The 19820-nt window shown below is 37.1% G+C and overlaps 1 protein-coding gene across 1 annotated transcript in view; it reads right to left on the reverse strand.

Annotated features, from left to right (window-relative positions):
• LOC135212436 (tensin-1-like) overlaps positions 1–19820 on the reverse strand; it is a 771151-nt gene that overhangs the window by 480558 nt on the left and 270773 nt on the right. Inside the window, exons 3-4 of the mRNA XM_064245807.1 lie at positions 3279–3390; positions 2005–2042 (exon numbers count right to left, since the gene is read on the reverse strand). Coding sequence (XP_064101877.1) covers positions 2005–2042; positions 3279–3390 — 150 coding nt within the window. The remainder of the gene's footprint in view (positions 1–2004; positions 2043–3278; positions 3391–19820) is intronic.

Below are 19820 nucleotides of genomic sequence, written 5' to 3' on the forward strand. Positions count from 1 at the left end.
AAAATAAAAAAATATGAAAACATATGTCGCGACTTCATTAACTGCAAGTTATATGATACATATTCGACATTTACAACTTTCGACACTTACAACCTTCGACATTTACAACCCTCGACATTTGCAACCCTCGACATTTACAACCTCGACACTTACAACCCTCGACACATACAACCCTCAACATTTGCAACCTTCGACATTTACAACCTTCGACAGTTACAACCCTCGATATTTACAACATTCGACATTTACAAAATTCGGCATTTACAACATTATGACATTTACAACCTTCGTCATTTACAACATTCATTTAAAACTTACGACATTTACAACCTCAGACAAACCTGTAAATGACACACTAGACAGCACTGGAAAAAAAGCGTAGTTTTAAGTATACGACAAAAAGTAACATAATCATTAAAAAATAAAGGAAAAACATCAGGCGAGCGAGAGAGCACAACCCACAACATCGAAAAACGGCAAGAAAGTTCGGCGTGGCAGAAATATAGGAGCAGAGATGGAGAATATAGAAATAGGAGCAGCAGACACTCTGGCGGTGGAATTTCGAGAATGGTGGGGGAGAACGCAGCTTCATAAGTGGATTACAAGAGGCCGAGAGAGAGAGAGAGAGAGAGAGAGAGAGAGAGAGAGACTGCAACGCAATATATATAAAACGCGAGGGGGCATCGCTGGAATGTGTCAGGTCCTGTACAATTTTGAACTGCAGAAAGTATTCCCATCCAGAATTCTCGGGCCAAGTCTGCCTCCTTCTGTAAATATTTTTTGGAACGACGCGTGGTCCCAATCTATGGTTAAACCAAGGGTTAAACCCTTTAAAACAAGCGGTGCCACTCTATGGTTAAACCTTATAAAAACAAAAGCCCAGTAGTACCTTTGTTCCTACGTTCACCAAGGTACCTTTCTTCTCAAACCTATTATGGGAACAAAGGCACCATGGTTGGGTGTCAGGATTTGAATGAATAAATTCTTATCTGACGTAATTCTTTGAAGCGAATTTTCCGGTGTAATTACTTTAAAAGAACTACCTATTCTTTTGGTATAGATGCAACACTTCATATCCAGGTAATGCATAAACACAAAATAAATAATATTTTCTATTTTACATGAGGTTTTCATAAAAAGACCATATCGATGAAAAAAATATTCAGTTTCACTAAAGCAACCTATTATTTTTCCAAATCGTCCATGGATACGCAATAAATATATTCCATTTTTCAATATGCTTTCATAAAAGGGACATTTCTATAAAAAAAAATAGTTTCACTGAAGCAACATTTTCTTTTTCCAAATCTACCACGGATAAATTATCCTCTATAAAAGTGGGTTAACTAAGTTTCAGTTCCAATACAGCGTTCCAAATGCAAACCATTCCTATTCAAGCATTTATTTTATCAACTTTCCTCGTGGCTGAGCAAACGCATGCGCGGACAACCACTATAAAACACTACTTTAAAAATGGTTGAAGATGGCATACCTCATGACAACATTCATTTAAAATTTTCAAGTGGAAAAATAATATTAAAATAAAAACAAATTAACTTTATATACACATGAACAGCATTAATAACACATGCCAATCACTGATTAAGACATTCTTCTACACAGAAGCAAATCTAAGTCAAAATTACACTGATAGCAAGAAAATAACCATTTGCGTGAGTGAGTAGACAACTTTCAGGTCTCTGGAAGACAGTGAATTCAAGAAGTTGTTCCAAGTCGCAAAGAAATATCTACGAAAATGACACGGGACAAATATTTTAATTAATCATGTCTTCTATATCAGCAAGGCTCAAGAGACTTTACTTGAAATAAATATATAATTCAGTTCTACACAAATGAAACGCAAAAGGTTATTTAACCAGCCCAGACTTCCACAGAATAATAACACTACTGGGGAGAAATAAGGTGTCATCACGCCATTCTTGTGCATATCCACTTCTACCCAACAGCAGGAAAACTTCAGTGCAAAATCATTAACAAACTTACCTTTGGTTCGCAGGCCTTGTGCACCAGGTACTTGCAAACTGGAAGGATAAAGAAACGTCTGAGTACCGTGTAATAGCAGGCATTCTATAGTAGATTCACATCAACCGTGCATTTGATGTCTAGGCCAGTCCCTTACGACGCTCCTGATAGGCTGTTGATAAGCCAATCACAGGGCTGGAAACTCTCAGTCTCTCTCGAGAGAGTTCACATAAGCAGGATGTATGTTCCCCCTCTCCTGAAGGATACTTTTGAAAGACGTATCCCTCAGGAGAGGTGGAACATAGATCCTACCCATGTGAACTCTCGAGAGAGACAGGAGTTTCCAGCCCTGTGACTGACTTATCAACAGCCAATCAGGAGCGTCGTAAGGGACTGGCCTAAACATCAAATGCACAGTTGGTGTGAATCTACTATAGTACATGTCAAGAATCTCAAACCTGGAATTGGAAGTTATGTACCTACATACAAAATGGAATACCACTTTATTGTCGATTGAGTGAGTACTTTGGAGCTCTCTAATTAATGCAAGGAGTTGAAGAGGTCCAAGAATGCTAGGGACTATAGCTGGTTCACTTAAGGTAGAACCTCGGATGAGCCGTATACTCGTATGCACAGGGCTCACCCAAGAATCTACCTTAAGTGAACCAGCTATAGTTGTCGATAGAATTACAGGTGAGACGCTGTGGTATGGTGGTGAAAGCGTGAATGAATGGATGACCAAGGTGTGTAACGTTAATCTACATGAGGGAAAGGTTCCAAAGGAAATGAAGAGAGGAATAACGGTACTTGTGTATGAGACAAAAGGCGGTAGAGATTACCGTTAGAAATATAAGAACATAACTTACTTAGCTTACAAGGAAAGGTGTATATACGTACGTATATGGTATGATCGCAGCTGAGAACACAAGACAGATGACATGAATTACTGAGGAAGAACAGTGAGGATTTAAACAATGAATACGGCATTTTGATCAAGTGTTCATTATGAAGGCAGTATGTAAACAAAGCTACCAGATAAACGAAAACAAAATAACGAAATATAGGTCAATAAATAATAATAATAATAATAATAATAATAATAATAATAATAATAATAATAATAATAATATGATATAGCTATAATAAATATAATCATATAAAAAAAAATAATAGGTAGACCCTCTTAGAAGATGGTAGTCAAAATAATGGTCATAATACTGTGGACAATTGAAGACATTGAAAAGCCACACTGCAATAGTACAAGAATTATATAAAGTCGAGATCAAAGAACTCACCTCTACAGCAGGAGCCCAGTTTAACCACAGGCTGATGACACACATGGCACGGGCGAGACTTCTTGATTTTCTTCGCCTTGAAGACATGTCGCTGTGCCTCCACTGTGCCGGGCTGTTAGGGAGAGACAAAGAGAGGCACGTTAGACTCCATTATGCTCTACGGTTCGTCCGAGGGAAATCAAATGACATCAGGACCTACGTACATTCGTTTTGAACGGGACCAAAATGGAGTGGAAAGTTGTCGAAGATATCCTGAAAGAGGAAAGAAGAGACAAAGATATCCTGAAGGGAAAAGTTCAAAAAGATATCCTGAAGAGGAAAGAAGTGACAAACATATCCTGAAGAGGAAAGAAGTTGACAAAGAATTATATCCTGAAGTGTCAAAAGTAGAGAGAGATATCTTGAAGTGATAGGAAGTTGAAAAAGATATCTTGAAGTGTCCAAAAGTTGAAATAGATATCCTGAAGTGATAGCAAGTTCAAAAAGATACCATGAAGTGATGAGAAGTCGAAAATAATATCCTGAAGTGGAAAGAAGTTGAAAGGGACATCTTGAAGTTATAAGAAGTTCAAAAAGATATCCTGAACTGATGAGTGCTTGACAATATGATACACACAACGATTTTCAGAGGCATGAGTGTTTAAAACATTCTTTTTTATGGATGCTCTTATTTGAAATCACTGGGAACCAAAGCAATGAAGCAGTCTTTTCAACCTGAGAGAGAGAGAGAGAGAGAGAGAGAGGTCCAGATGGGGTCGCCTTACCCAAGAATCTCCTACCTTTCATATGCAAAAACAATCATTCTTAAGTATTGCATTACAGAAGTTAAAAGATAACCTTCTATTGTAAGGTAAAAAACACACACACACACACACACACAAAAGGCACAAAGGAAAAACAAAGAGGCTTGGTTTCCCTTTAGTAAGTCTAACATTTCGCCCTATTTCTTGTGGCCTTTCTTTTATTGGGTACATTCTTCTCGTTTCCCTTTGTACGAATTTCTTAATTCAATCTACACCTTGGTAATCAGTTATCTCATTAATCGAATACCTCTCGTTTCTTTGTATCTATTTTCCACTTTCAACTTTCTTACTCTGTATCAATTACCTTTTTAATGGACCAACTAAGTCTCTTTCTTAGATCATTTAATAAAGAATAGACTATGACACACCCATGATCATCTGTTCCCCAGTCACATAGACATCTATTTGTCTGTAACTTACATTTGTTGGTGTATTATTTATATCTGTTTTTCACTTTACCTTCTTGGTATCTCTACAAATTCTAAGTGCCTGTTACTTGGTATTCCATAAGATATATTACCTGTAGCCATTTCCATAAGAATGGTCGTGCATGTCTTCTATTCAGCACAGTTAGGGATACATTTATAATGCGTTTTCTATGTTGCTACGAACTAATCAAAGAAAACGGAATCTTTAAGATTGGCCTCTATACTTTGAATTTCGGCCTGCCTATACATCTGGCTTCTAAAAAATAATAATTCCCTTAATTAACAATTCGTATTTTGCGAATAAGCCCGTATGTAATACAGCGCATTAGCTTCAAATCATCGATATATAGAAATATTTTATAAGATTATGACTGACGTGAATTTATTCACACAAAGAAGGCTACAGAATCGCATTTTGTAAATAATTAAATCGATATTTATTTCTGTTACTGAACAACTTCGTTGTTAAACGACAACCTATCCCACTTTCTAAATAAGCTTCTTTCAAGACGAACGCTAGGAGACTTCGCTCACAAAATAAAGGACTAAACTGAACGTCACGATAAAAGTGGAAGAGAAGAGAAGGGAAATAAATACATTCACTCGCGTGCAGCTTTCCATCATTGCAGCGCTCAAGAGCGATGAGGTTGCAACAGCAAGAAGGATAGGCCTTGAAGGGTCGATTATTAGCCCGTTTGGCCTTAAGCTTTTGTCTCGCCGCCTATGAAAAAATGTGGGAAGAAGCAGCTTCACGATTACAGACACCTCCTAGTACACCTTACACCATGACACCTACTACACCTTACACCAGCGAGAGAGTGAAGTGTATTTTGTTTGTACGGTGTTTTGACGTTGCACGGAACCAGTGGTTATTCTTCAACGGGACCAACAACGGCTTTACGCGACTTCCGAACCACGTCGAGAATGAACTTCTATCACCAGAAATACACATCTCTGACCCCTCAATTGATTGACAAAGAATCGAATTCGCGGCCATCGAGGTGACAGGCAAAAACCATACCAACCACGCCAGTGAGGCAGAATAATATTTTCGTACTGCTAGCTTTTTTTTTTTTTTTTTTTTTTTTGTTTTTTTTTTTTTTTTTTTTTTTTTTTTCTCCTTTTTTTTGTCGCCGATAAGCCGACCAAGGTCGAACGGAGTAAAATTAACTTTAAGATACGTGAAATTTCTTCATCATGGCCAACTTCAATTAGAAAGCAAACTTAAAAATGCTTGTTCTGTTGAGGATACTCTAACAGATTGGTACATTAAAATTTCACGTTTACATATTTTTTTTTTTTTTTTTATAATTTTTTTAGATTTGGGTCTTTTTTGATAATGTTTTTAGATTACGTTTGTGAGTGTGTGTGCTAGTGTACCGTATTTTGCTCATTCACCATCATCAACAGCACTTTGAGAGAGAGAGAGAGAGAGAGAGAGAGAGAGAGAGAGAGAGAGACCTAGTTATCTCCAGGTCAAATAAAGTGATTTTTCACATGAAAACTTACGAATTTTTCAACTCCTGATGCAAACATTACAATTAAGATGCCACTCTCAAGACACACTCCTTAAAATAACTCAGTTGTCAGTATCTAATTGCCATTCTCTCCGTAATTTTGCGAAAAACAGATGATTAAACCTGTCCTTGTCATTCCTCCAACATAACACACTCCCTGGAGTATTAAAGTAGACTTTCTAAAAGTTTTAAAAATAATTGGGATGCGGGGAATACGAATGAGTTACTACTGACCCTATTAACAGCATACGTGAGGCCCAGCACCAAGACAGGTCAACAGAGAGGGTCAATACATGGTCATTACATCGTACTTACAAAAATTAAGGTCAACTAGATGGAAGGGTGTCATACACGAAAAATCCTAATAATTAATGTAATTATTTAAATATCAATACTTTTTTTTTACCGCCTGAACATGTTGGAAACAAGTTCCGTTTATTGTCATTCTGTGTTCTTGTTTGTTCAATATACCCGAAGCAATAATTATGAATTTCAAATTATTTTAGGTTGTGGTATAAGAACTAGGGACGAGATAATAGTTATGAGTGGTTTCTGGACCAGAATGCGGATCCAATCTTTTATTTACTCCAAATATAAATGAAGTCACAAGGAACATGCAAGTCTCTCAACTTGTAAGATACCCCGTAGATACAAATGAACTCATGGGATGGAGTTATGGAGTTTTTCGACTGTTTTCTAGTTCAATATTATCAATTTGTCTTGACATGGATACAAACAACACATGTAGAAAGAATCTACAACGTAATCATTCTTCTCTTTAACGGACATAATAATACGTTACATATAAATCGAGTGATCTACATCACGAAATTGATAATTCACAGCTGGCATAACGTTCATATGGCATTTAAATAACCTGTACAACCTTTCAAAACTAAATCTAAACAACAATAATCATTATCATTACTGCTATTTTAATCACAGACCAGAGGTGCATACTGAAAGGCGCCCAGGCTACAGATCACTGGAAAAAATGAGGTGATGGTTACGATTATGAATTCCAAGCTGTGAAATAGGCCTATCAATTCGTCCTGGAGTCAAACTCATTGCCTTCTCCAGAGGTTGAAGACAGCAGCAGCGAGAGAAAGAGAAACTATAATCTAAGTGAAGCAGACTCCTGGCGAGAATGAATATGAAGCAATGCCTAAAGAATATTGGAATGATGGATTTGACGTTCAACGATTTATCAGTAACGCCGACTGCTGCCCGCGTAGACGGGTCCATAATTCTGATTTGTTAAACATTCCTCCACGCTGACATTGAAAATTCTCTCTCTCTCTCTCTCTCTCTCTCTCTCTCTCTCTCTCTCTCTCTCTCATTTTGTTTTTCCCTATGGACACACACACACACACACACACACACACACACACACACACACACACACACACACACACACACATATATATATATATATATATATATATATATATATATTATATATATATAAAGGTTTTTTGCCACGAAGGAAAAAATGAAAAAGCGAGACAGGACCGAAAGTACTTGGCTATCTCGCTTTTTCATTTTTTCCTTCGTGGCAAAAAACCTTTATTTATACATAGCATCACGTTTTATATACTTCATGATCAAGTTATTCATATATATATATATATATATATATATATAATATATATTATATAGATATATATAAAACTATATTTTATATATATTATACACACACACATACTATTTCTGTGCGAGAGAGAGAGAGGAGAGAGAGAAGAGCAGAGAGGGAGAGAGAGGAGAAGAGAGAGAGAGAGAGAGCACGGAAGTAGTACATCGAATATGTTAATGGTCGCTGATTAGAATTCATTAGCAGGAGACCATAATAAGGGAGAAATATATTCAGGCGGTGATTTTTTTTCTTTTTCTTTTTTTGTGTGATTGAAATAACTTCTTGATGATCGATGAAGACGTATGAATTATACGCTGTCAATCGCTGAGGAACGAGCCGGTCCTAATCTCTGACAAATAGGAGCCCTTCTCTTCCTCAATAAATATTAAACGACTGACCGTTTGGATGTGTGTTTTTCTCGCACGGTGAGATAAATAAATACCTTAGTTGTTATGCCGCATGCTTGTTAGATTAATATCACGTTAACATTAACACTTAAGCCTAGGGAATATCGATGACATCGCACACACTGACGTACAATTACAAAATTTAAAGAATACAATCTACTAGTAGATTCACATCAACCGTGCACCTGATGTCTAGGCCAGTCCCTTACGACGCTCCTGATTGGCTGTTGATAAGCCAGTCGCAGGACTGGAAACTCTCAGTCTCTCTCGGGAATTCACATGGGTAGGATCTATGTTCCACCTCTCCTGAGGGATACGTCTTTCAAAAGTATTCTTCAGGAGAGGTGGAACATACATCCTGGCTATGTGAACTCTCTCGAGAGACTGAGAGTTTCAAGCCCTGTGATTGGCTTATCAACAGCCAATCAGGAGCGTCGTAAGGGACTGGCCAAGACAACAAATCCACGGTTGATGTGAAGTTATACAGGGTGTCCATAAAGTCCCAGTACCATTACAGGTAATAATAAATACATGTAATGGTACTGGGACTTTTATGGACACCCTGTATATCCTATGGGTACACCTTCCATAAAACACTTAAATACAAAATCAGATATAACACAAACTTTCTAGTACGGTTAATTCATTCAAGATATGATGGAATTATGCGTTTTAGATACATTCCACGAGCAACATCATATCTACTGATTCTGCTTAAAATTGAAAATTATAAAAATTTGTATAAGTTATTTTTTATTTTTCCCAACATACAAACCATCGGTCTCTACATAGGAATTACCTTTAGCGTAAGCTGTGCTTAGGGAATTCCTATGTAAAGACCGATGGTTTGCATTCGTATAAGAACAAAAAATATTTTCTATTCCTATGGAAATATATTTTTTGCATTTCTGAATAAATACATTTCTGCAGTTTAAAAAAGAACAATCAGCTTCAACATAAAAGCACTAAAGGGGAAAAAACGTAAAGCTAAAATTCATTCAGTATCAAAACACGTAATTCAATCAGAAAGTAAGAACAAACCTAATGCATTCACTGTTCTATCTAAATTTATGAAATTACACGCCCCATTAAATATAAATATTTTAAGACAAATGGATGCACGCTATAATTTAAAAAGTTGTGTGAATTGACTGGCCGCTTGCTTGCTTGCTTGCTTCCTTGCCTCTCTCTCTCTCTCTCTCTCTCTCTCTCTCTCTCTCTAACGCCACACAACTAGCTCAATTCGCTAGGATGTACAAGCACTAATGCATAAGGTAGCCAACTAACGGATACATACATACATACATATATATATATATATATATATTATATATATATTATATATATGTATATATATATATCCGTTAGTTGGCTACCTGTTGCATTAGTGCAGTATATCCTAGCGATTTGAGCTAGTTGTGTGGCGTTAGAGAGAGAGAGAGAGAGAGAGAGAGAGAGAGAGAGAGAGAGAGAGAGAGAGAGAGAGAGAGGCAAGCAATATTTTTTACTTTTTCTTTTTTAACTTTCCTTCAATGCACATAAACGACGAAAAAAGAAAACGTCTGATTAATCAGTTCTCGTCTTTTAAACTAAAGATAAAGAGATTGAAAGGTTAAATTCACACATACACGCAAAGGATTTCAGAATTCAGGATCTCTCTTCAAAAAAAAAAAAAAAAAAAAAAAAAAAAAAAAAAACAAAAAAAAAAAAAAAAAAAAAAAAAAGTTACCTGGCGTGGCAAAGAAATCCTAGAGACATCCTTTGCTCTCGAATATCCTTTACAGACGATCACGGCGATTTCAATCATCCCCAGACGACGAAGTTACGCAAGAAGCGGCGGAGTCCGGTAATAAAACCGGAAACGTCCAGGTAATTTAAACTTGTCGCCTCCCGTCAGTGCCGAAGTTCTACAACTTTCGGGACCTTTCCGATGAATTTGGGATCTTCGCTTTTATACCCGTCCCCTGGCCACTTCCTCTTTTAGGCTGAATGATTTTGCAAAAAAAAAATAAATAAATAAAAAAAATAAGAAAAAAAAATGTAACTTTTTACTGATTTTTTTTAACGGCCGCCAAAAGGTTTTAATGATATTTGGACATGATAAAATCGAAAACATCAACATCAGGGCGCCAAAACGTTCTATTGATATTTGGACATGAAAAAATCAAAATTGACTGGTACTGGCATTCATTGTCGTCAATGTAAATACGAGAATAGCGGACAGCGTAGTACATTTCTACAGTGAGGAATAATAATCCCGCAAGCATTTATATTTAAAAATAAAAGCTATAAAAGAAAATGAAATGAGAATTGTAGGTCAAGCCAAGTACTGGGGCACCTCAGGCCATTCAATGTTTAGAGAGAAAGAGAGAGAGGAAAAAAAGGCAGAAAATATATGTGATGAAGTATCAAGTATCTATTGATGGAACTGATAAAAAAAAAGAAAAAAAACACCCACAGCTGCACAATGAAGTAATATTTTAGGAAGAAAAAAGAAGAAGAAGAAGACAATGAGAGAGAGAGAGAGAGAGAGAGAGAGAGAGAGAGAGAGAGAGAGAGAGAGAGAGAGAGAGAGAGCATTGTGTTGTACCCGCAATGAGGAAGCCTTCAATTCTGTCATTAAACTGACCAACAATGAACGACTTGACGTTTAAAACCGTCTCTTACCTTTCGGCCTCCGTGACTCTGGACTCCGGCGCGGAATTAGCATGAAAGTAGCTTATAGGAGATGGTACTATAATAGATTCACATCAACCGTGCATCTGATGTCTAGGCCAGTCCCTTACGACGCTCCTGATTGACTGCTGATAAGCCAATCACAGGGCTGGAAACTCTCAGTCTCTCTCGAGAGAGTTCACATAGGCCGGATGTATGTTCCACCCTCCGAGGGATGCTTTTGAAAAAGCGGACATAGATCCTACCCATGTGAACTCTCGAGAGAGACTGAGCGTTTCCAGCCCTGTGATTGGCTTATCAACAGCCAATGAGGAGCGTCGTAAGGGACTAGCTTAGACATCAAATGCACGGTTGATGTGAATCTACTATAGTAAAATTCTTCCGCATATTTTTATGACTCGTAGAATAGAACCGAACGCTCGGCGCAATATCGCTATAACCTAGTTTTATTGTTTGTTTGTATGCTGCTTTTACGTTGCATGGAACCAGCGGTTATTCAGCAACGGGACCAACGGCTTCACGTGACTTCCGAACCACGTTGAGAGTGGTGAACTTCTATCACCAGAAATAATACACTTCTCTGACCCCTCAATGGAATGCCTGAGAATAGAACTCGCGGCCACCGAGGTGGCAGGCGAAAACCATACCAACCACGCCGCTGAGGCGCTATAACCTAATTTCATGAAACTTCAAATCTTCTTTATCTTGCATTCACCATCAAATTCCCCTCTGCTTTTGTATATTGAGTAGCACCGAATAAACCTTATTCTATCCATCTCTCCCTTTTATTCTTAATAACTAAACCCTGTGGCGAAGGCTCACAGACTTGCATATTGTGTCTACCCGCATCCATCGACGAGGGGTGCCAATAGACTCTTGGGGGGAAATAATAAGAAAAAAAAAATGAATGCTGGTGAGTGAACTCACTCTAGAAGTATTGAAAATTCCACCCACATCCCTTCCGTACACTGGAAATGCCTCTTTTATATTCACTTCACTAATACACCAAGTCTTATTGTAATTTTTTTTTATGGAGAGGAGCATTTAGTCTCTTAAGCTGCTCAATTTTTTTCTTTGTTTCTGGAACTAAAACTGTCCCACTACACCCTATAAATATATATATTTTTAATAAGCACACGTGTTATTAATGTAATATCAACATATGTACGTCTAACTCCATGTTTAAACATTCCAAGCGGAGTTTTTAACAATCAAGATCATTTTCCATCACGTCATGAATGCATTTAATCGCCCCCCACCCCCACAAATAAATATTTACCAGTACATACAGATTACGATCTCTACTTATAACACAATGGCCAACTTCACTTGTGAAATAGAATATATATGTAGGATATATATATATATATATATATATATATATATATATATATATATATATATATATATTTATATATTTATAAAAGTCATTTACATATATATATATATATATATATATATATATATTTATAAAAGTTCATCTACATCTACATATATATTATATAATAAACTAAAACTTTGCTCGTATTTTTACCAGCAAACTGACCCATTTCCATATCTACTTATAACTATCGTTCTGGAAAGGAAACGGCGGTGGTAATACCATAACTCTCCTCTACGGGAAATGAGTCGCCCCCAAGTGATAATATCGTTCAACTTCTCTCCTACATCTTCAGGAGTGGCACCGGGCTTTATAAAGCCAAGACCACCGAGCTTTATAAAGCGCCTTCAGGCCTCTATCACTTCCTCAGTAGATGCCTACATTATCCAGACTGTGAATACACGGCGCCTGCGCAGAAAATTGCGTTCGAATGGTTGCAAAGTACTCGAACAGAGGAACAATAATATCAGGAATATCATTAACGCTACGTTCTTATACTTGACGAATTACTCAGGAATCACCTCTCATGTTTCCTCCAAATGCATCCGTACACACACACGCACAATATATATATATATATATATATAGATATATATATAACTGGTAAAAATTTTCTTTTACAACAGAATTCCATCTAATAAAAGGAGTCCATAACAAACTCCAAAATATAGAGAGAAAAATAACTATATTTTCATTTTTAGAGACTGCTGTCTCCCTCTTCAGGTAGATGAAGGAGAAAAGTTACAGAAAAGGTGGTATTTATCCAAGAGGTCCCATCCAAAAAAAAAAAAAAAAAAAAAAAAAAAACAAGTACCAATTTTAGGTCACTCCCGCTGATAATCTTCCTTTAATCTTCTCAAGCGTTGGTTGAATGAAAATCTTGTCAATGACATCTGAATCCCATGTTCCTTTTGAGATGTTCATCACCTGCCTGTGTTTAATCAAGAGTCAAATGATGGAATCGGCCTTGATTAAACAGAGGCAGGTAATGAACATCACAAAAGGAGCATGGGATTCAGATGTCACTCGAACAAGATTTTCATTCAACCAACGCTTAAGAATATTAAAAGAAGATTATCAGCGGGAGTGACCTAAATTGGCTTACCTGTGGATACCAACTTTTCTGTAACTTTTCTCATTCATCTACTACCTGAAGAGGGAGACAGCAGTCTCTGAAATATAGTATCTTTCTCTCTATAGGTGGTGTATATATATATATATATATATATATATATATATATATATATATATATATATATACATTACACGCGTAGGCGACACTTAAGCTTATCCAATCATTCTGAAGAGTCCAAGTTAACAGAAGTTTTTTAATGACCCAATGTAAATATGAGATAAATTTGTGCTTTTCACAATAAATTCATGAGTTTAATCGACAGTATCAAGAAGTAGGGGGACATATATATATCTACAATGAAACAGGAGAATGATCGTCTGTGGTAGTACTGAGATGGCGTTAAACCAAGCGAAAATCATCAAGATAACATCTAACATGTGTTTAACCGAACTGTGTAACTACGAGAAATCTTAATAAGAATTCAAAACTTTTACGAAAAAATTTATTCTTTTTCAGACTAAGCGTCCAAAAAATTATATATCCGCAGCAATTAAGTGACACATAGGCTCATGGGTTCATAGTAATATAATTTCTAATACTAATAATCTTTGCAAGATAGTTAATAAAAGTTTCTTGAATAAATTAAGACGCGATCTGTGACGTCAAAAAATTATATATCAGCAGCAATCAAGTGACACGTAGGCTTATGGGTTCATAGTACTATCATTTCTAATACTAATATAATCTTTGCAAGATAGCTAATAAAAGTTTCTTGGTAAGACGAGGTCTGTGACGTCAACAGGATCCAGGAAAGCGAGAAAGCACGCTCCTCTCACATGTGCAACACATCATAACCACCACATCAACAGGGACCCCACGGCAACAGAAGCTAAAGGCTGCTTCGCCACATGTAGAAGAGCTAACAGACACAATGGCCTCTCCGAGGAGTTAGAACTCCATCCCTCCCAACGCCGCCCTTACACACACAACACACCCAGGTCCTGTCAGCCCCTCAAGTCTTGCTCACAGAGACATCCTGCGCCTAATCCGGACTCCAAGGGTGAGTTAGAGGTCCCTATCCTATCAGCATAATACCGCTGATCCTTCAATCAACATGGGACAGATTTTGCTAACAGAGTACTCAACAAGCACCTCCCACAATTCATATTTCAATGATTTCATCTATGTACCGTTTTCTATCTGTGTTTTAAGGATAACTATTACTCCATCTTCCCTGAGGTCGCTGAAGGTATTCGATTCTATCCCAAACCTTCCATCAATCATACATTTCACTAAGATGACCATCTCATCATTATACTCACACCCTCACCATCCTCTTCATCACGATATCCATCTTGGAACATCAACGCGGAATGTCTTCATAATTCATCTAGTGATCCATCATCATCACTTCTATCATCAAATGCGGCTAAAAGCTGATCCCCTCATAACCCTCCCTATCAAGGTTCGATGAGGAGTTCTCAGACGGGACGGAAAACTCATCGGAAAAGTTCGTTAGGTCTAAAGACCTCAGTTCATCATCGTTAGGGTCCTGCTTCTTACGAAGAATTTTAATCATCAAGGTATTAGCTTTCTTTGCCAATAAAAAGATCCTTTTTCTTACTTGCCCTTTCACTTTCTTTATCAATTGTCCAATCGTAAGATCTTTTTTCTCCACTAAATATGTCTACAATATATATATTATATATATATATATATATATATATATATATATATATATATATATATATATATATATATACATACATACATACATACAGTTTTTCTCTATATTCATTTTCTCGTCAAAATAGCTATCAAAGTCTTTACGAAATTTTTATAATGGTAAATGAAAAAATTCTAACGTATCGGAATATTTAATGAAAATAAAATTTTATTTAACGCGTCTTAAGCACACTTCAGTTTTGATATCAGTGAGAGAGAGAGAGAGAGAGAGAGAGAGAGAGAGAGAGAGAGTCCAGTTTTCCTTGCCAACCAGAGAGCGGTAGAGGTGGCGTAACGTATAATTTAATTATTTCGTTGGATTTTCGCATACACTAAACGGTTCAGTCTGTAAGGGAAATCATTTGACACACTCTCTCTCTCGCTCTCTCTCTCTCTCTCTCTCTCTCTCTCTGGCTGAACACTTAACATTCAGGAATTTTCTACCACTGAAATCACAACCTTCCTGCAATACCCCATCTCTGTCTCAAAGTCCTTTAAAGGTGTACAAGGCCACTACGCTAAAATGACCTACAGGGTCTGAGGAATGTCTATGCTTAAAGCTTTATTTGCACAGCTGCTAAATTATGCTCAAGTCTGAAAGCGAGAATGTTATGCTAACACTAGCCGTAGACTAATAATTTTCTTCTACGGCCTTACAGAGCGCTAATGCTAACGGTTTTCTGGGCGAAATCTCCTCACACGCTGATAATGACGTGCGGTTGGGTGATAAATATGCAAATTATTGCGTGGACTCTTACTATTTAGTCGTTCGTAGCCTCTACTGTTTGAAATGTCCCTGCGCTTTTCAATAAGGTTGTAGTTAACCTAATCAGAAACCTGGTTCACTTTCGTGTTACGTTTATGATGAAGCCAAGAACTGGGATTGTCTAGTCTAGATACTAAAAACTTCCTCCTACATAATATTCATGAAACATGGTTATTTGATTGAAGCCAAGAACTGGATTGTCAAAGCTACAAACTGAAGGCTTCCTACATAATATTCATGAAAGCATTTTGAGTGTGACGATGCTTTACTTCCCTAAGAATCCCGCCAATTTCACCCATGTACACTCGACAAGAAAACTGAAGATACAGTTTTCATTAGCTTTCGTTCATCGAATTTCCCATTTGTTTTTTACTGAAAAGACATAATATCGCTAAATTTAATCTAGAATATGAAAATACACTGCAAATTATATCATATTAGTTAAAACTGCAAAACAAAACCGTTCAGATACTTAAAAACACGATATATGTCCGAAGTAATTGGAATTTCTCAGATGGATTCGTTCATAGAGATCTGTAGATAGAATGTGAATTTCTGATTGTAGTACTATGTATCACGACGACAATATATACTCGTTTTCCTTCATGAACGGGGATATTATTGTATCATTTGTAAAATGGTGAATCCAATTAGGTTTTTAGCTTTTACAAAATTCATGTTTGTATTCCAAAAACCTTTTTAATGTTAGCTGACGTCACTGGCAGCCAATGTTGCTAAGCTAAGGTAGGTTGAGCAACAAATCTAGTTTGCATCCGCAAGAGCGTTTTCTATAATGTGGAGGAGCCCTAGAACTTCGAGCGGGAAAGCGCAAGTCACTGGATACTGGCTTACGTAACGGATTTCACACTAATTACTTTGACGTTGACATGGATCGAATGCTAGTTGCTGTTTACAAATCTACCGTCATTAAACATAAACTTTATCAAGGTTAAAGTAGCATGTCAGCTCAAAGATTTTCTGGCTATATGCTCCCATTACAAAGCAGTTCGTAGTAGCCTACAGCCCTACACGACTGCATTTCTTTGCTGCGAGGCTGAAAGATCTCCCAACACATCAGCATTATTTACACGATATAAAACTTTAATTGCCTGCGCAATACATATTGAGTTATTTGTGGTAATAACTATTTTTTACTTAACACAGCTTTTTTCGGGAATGATTTGTGGATGAAACGACCACGAATTACTTGACAAATGACATAAAGTATTCGTTAAAAACGTACGCAAGGAATATCTCTCTCTCTCTCTCTCTCTCTCTCTCTCTCTCTCTCTCTCTCTCTCTCTCTCTCTCTCTCTCTCTCTCTCTCTCTCTCTCTCTCTCTCGTACATATATTTTATCAGTTTCTGTTTAAAAACGAGACCGCGAATTACTTGACAATGACACAAAGTATTCGTTAAAACGTACGCAAGGAATCTCTCTCTCTCTCTCTCTCTCTCTCTCTCTCTCTCTCTCTCTCTCTCTCTCTCTCTCTCTCTCCCCACTTTTGAAACATTTGAAAAAATATTGTCACTTAATCTCTCAAAGTAAATATAATGAATTAAGTATCTCTATCGATAGGCGTATGATTGTGCGCTCTCTCCCTATCGTCATAATATTTCATTCTTCACTGTATTGTCCTCACGTCTTCAATACGCATGAATGTTACGTCAGTTTAGTGTCAAACATTACTTATAAATAAGGTTTCACAGTAGGTTTTAAAAATGGATGATCGATATTCTACCCTGAACTGACGTTACCAAACCAACATTAACGAATAATATAGAGCCTGTTTCTACATTCAAGTATAAATTATTAAAGGACCTCTATAGAATCTTTATGGTGTAAAGTTAATGGAAATCTAGAAAGCAAAAAACGCTACGATTTTGAAACTCCGCCCCCTTTCTAGAGTTGCCAGGTGTGGCATTATTGAACACTATGTTCGTTATAGATTTAAAAAACTGTATCTTAACATTCCTTGCCGTCCGAGTGTACAAGGCTACAGGTCTAGTACATAGCTCTAAAGCAGACAAGTTAAAATGCTGAATTTAAGCTGAAGAAACACAAGTCCAACAGACAAAGGACATATGTTATATGTTGACCCCGAAGAGAAAATTTGCCTCCTACTAAACAATCGTTCGGTGCGCTAAAACCAGATTCAGATGTAGACTCATGGTAAACAAACGAGTGGACTAGCTGCGGCCACCCTAACCGTGTTCGGACCCACCTTCAGGAGAAGTACTTTTTAACACGTCCCTGACGCCGAAGATGGGCAGCAGTCACGAGTCATAGGTCGGGAGCAACACCTCGAGACATGAGACTCGTGACTGATGCCCATCTCCGGTGTCAGGATGTGTTAAAAAGTACTTTTTCTGAAGGTGGGTCCGAACACGGTTAGGGTGGTCGCAGTTAATCCACTCGGTTGTTTACCCCATATCTAATCATCTGCTCAGATTAACCGGCAGCTAGGCAAACTGACAAAAGAGAAGTGAAAATATAACCTTCTTGGGTGATGTTACATTTCCTCTTATAATAATCGTAGAGAGATAAAAACGTAAAACCATAAGTTTGTGCATAGCAATAGAGCCGTAAGTGGCCAAATTGTTAAATTATTGCCACCCAAAATGCTGCGTTAAAATGAAAATAAATGAATAAATAAATAAATAAACAACCATTCTTGGTTGCATTGTAACCGTCAACATGGTCTGATATAGGCAGCCATCACTCTGAATTAGGTGATGAATTGTTTATTTTACGAAGCAAACCACAACGATTTAACAAATCTATGAATTTCGACTATAAACACTTCATATAACGTTAAATAAGACTTCAGGACTTCAGCTGCCATTCTACTTAGAATGGATACATAGGCCTATTCGAGCAAGCCTATCCAAAGGGCAAAATTTTGAAGCTTCTAGATTTTACTTCGAAGTTTTTCAGGAACCTCAAGCCTTTAATTTACTCCTTCAATGAAAATATATTACTTATAAGTTATTTATTCAATTAAATTCTGTGAGTTTTTTAAGCAGTCTGTAAACCGGAGCAAATCTTGCTAAACATCGTTGCATGGAGAGATACGCTTATTTTTACACTCACTTCCTCCAGCTTTCTTCTGGATACTTCTTGTCATATAATCGATAAACAATTTCGGAAAATAAGAACCGGGAATTACACTATTAGCCGCGAACACCACGAAAGATAATCGTCAACTGAAAAGGATGAGTGAGTGACGAGATAGGTCAAGTGTCCACACTTACTGGATAGTCCCTCTGTGACGCTCACATGGCCTGCGCACTTTTACAATCATTTTTAAAATAATTTATTTGGCATTCAGAGTGTCTTTTGTTCCACTAGCCTTATTCTTATTTTCATTCTTAAACTGCGTCTTCTATAGCAACCTGTTATTTTATCTAAGACCTCTTTCATCACCCATAAAAGTGTAATACAACATCCACCTATACAAAAGTAATGTAGGCCTAATTAAATGATGTTTACCTTTGTTGAAAATATCAACTTCTTTTATATCAAAAGCAGCTCGTTGATTTAATTTTGATAACTTCGTCGCATACAACAGTCACGTTCGTGAACAAATGTTGACAAATATATGGAAACAAGACCACAGCTTAATAAAGAATTATTATCATAAAATAATTAAATTTAAGACTTCAATCACGCTGAACGTGACGTGTCAGCGGCTAGGCTTATAAGATATACTTCAGTTCAATATTGAACGTGTCAGCAGCTAGTCTTATCAGATGTATTTCAGTTTAATATGTCATCATTAATGGTCAATTCTAATGATAAACAAATGAACATCTGCGTAGAAGTCGAGCATATTTCATAAGGCAAAACCGGTATGGTAGCCGCGTATGACCCCAGATGTTGCGCGCGGAAATAACCGAGCATTTTTTTTTTTCTTCTTCCTTTCATGAACGGTGCAGCTTTTGTGGAGTATCCTTAGCACAAATGCAATTCGTGTCCAGAGTGACCAAATTCTGATTTATCGTACACGAAAAAAGTTTATTAAAAATGTATATGCACTCGTACATATCTTTTTATTCTAGTTTTCGACCACTTCACATACATCTGGCAACGGGGACGGCGGGGGAGGGAGGGAGGTGAGATGGTGCATCC

This window comes from Macrobrachium nipponense, chromosome 41, assembly GCF_015104395.2.
Source record: "Macrobrachium nipponense isolate FS-2020 chromosome 41, ASM1510439v2, whole genome shotgun sequence".
Lineage (NCBI taxonomy): Eukaryota > Metazoa > Arthropoda > Malacostraca > Decapoda > Palaemonidae > Macrobrachium > Macrobrachium nipponense.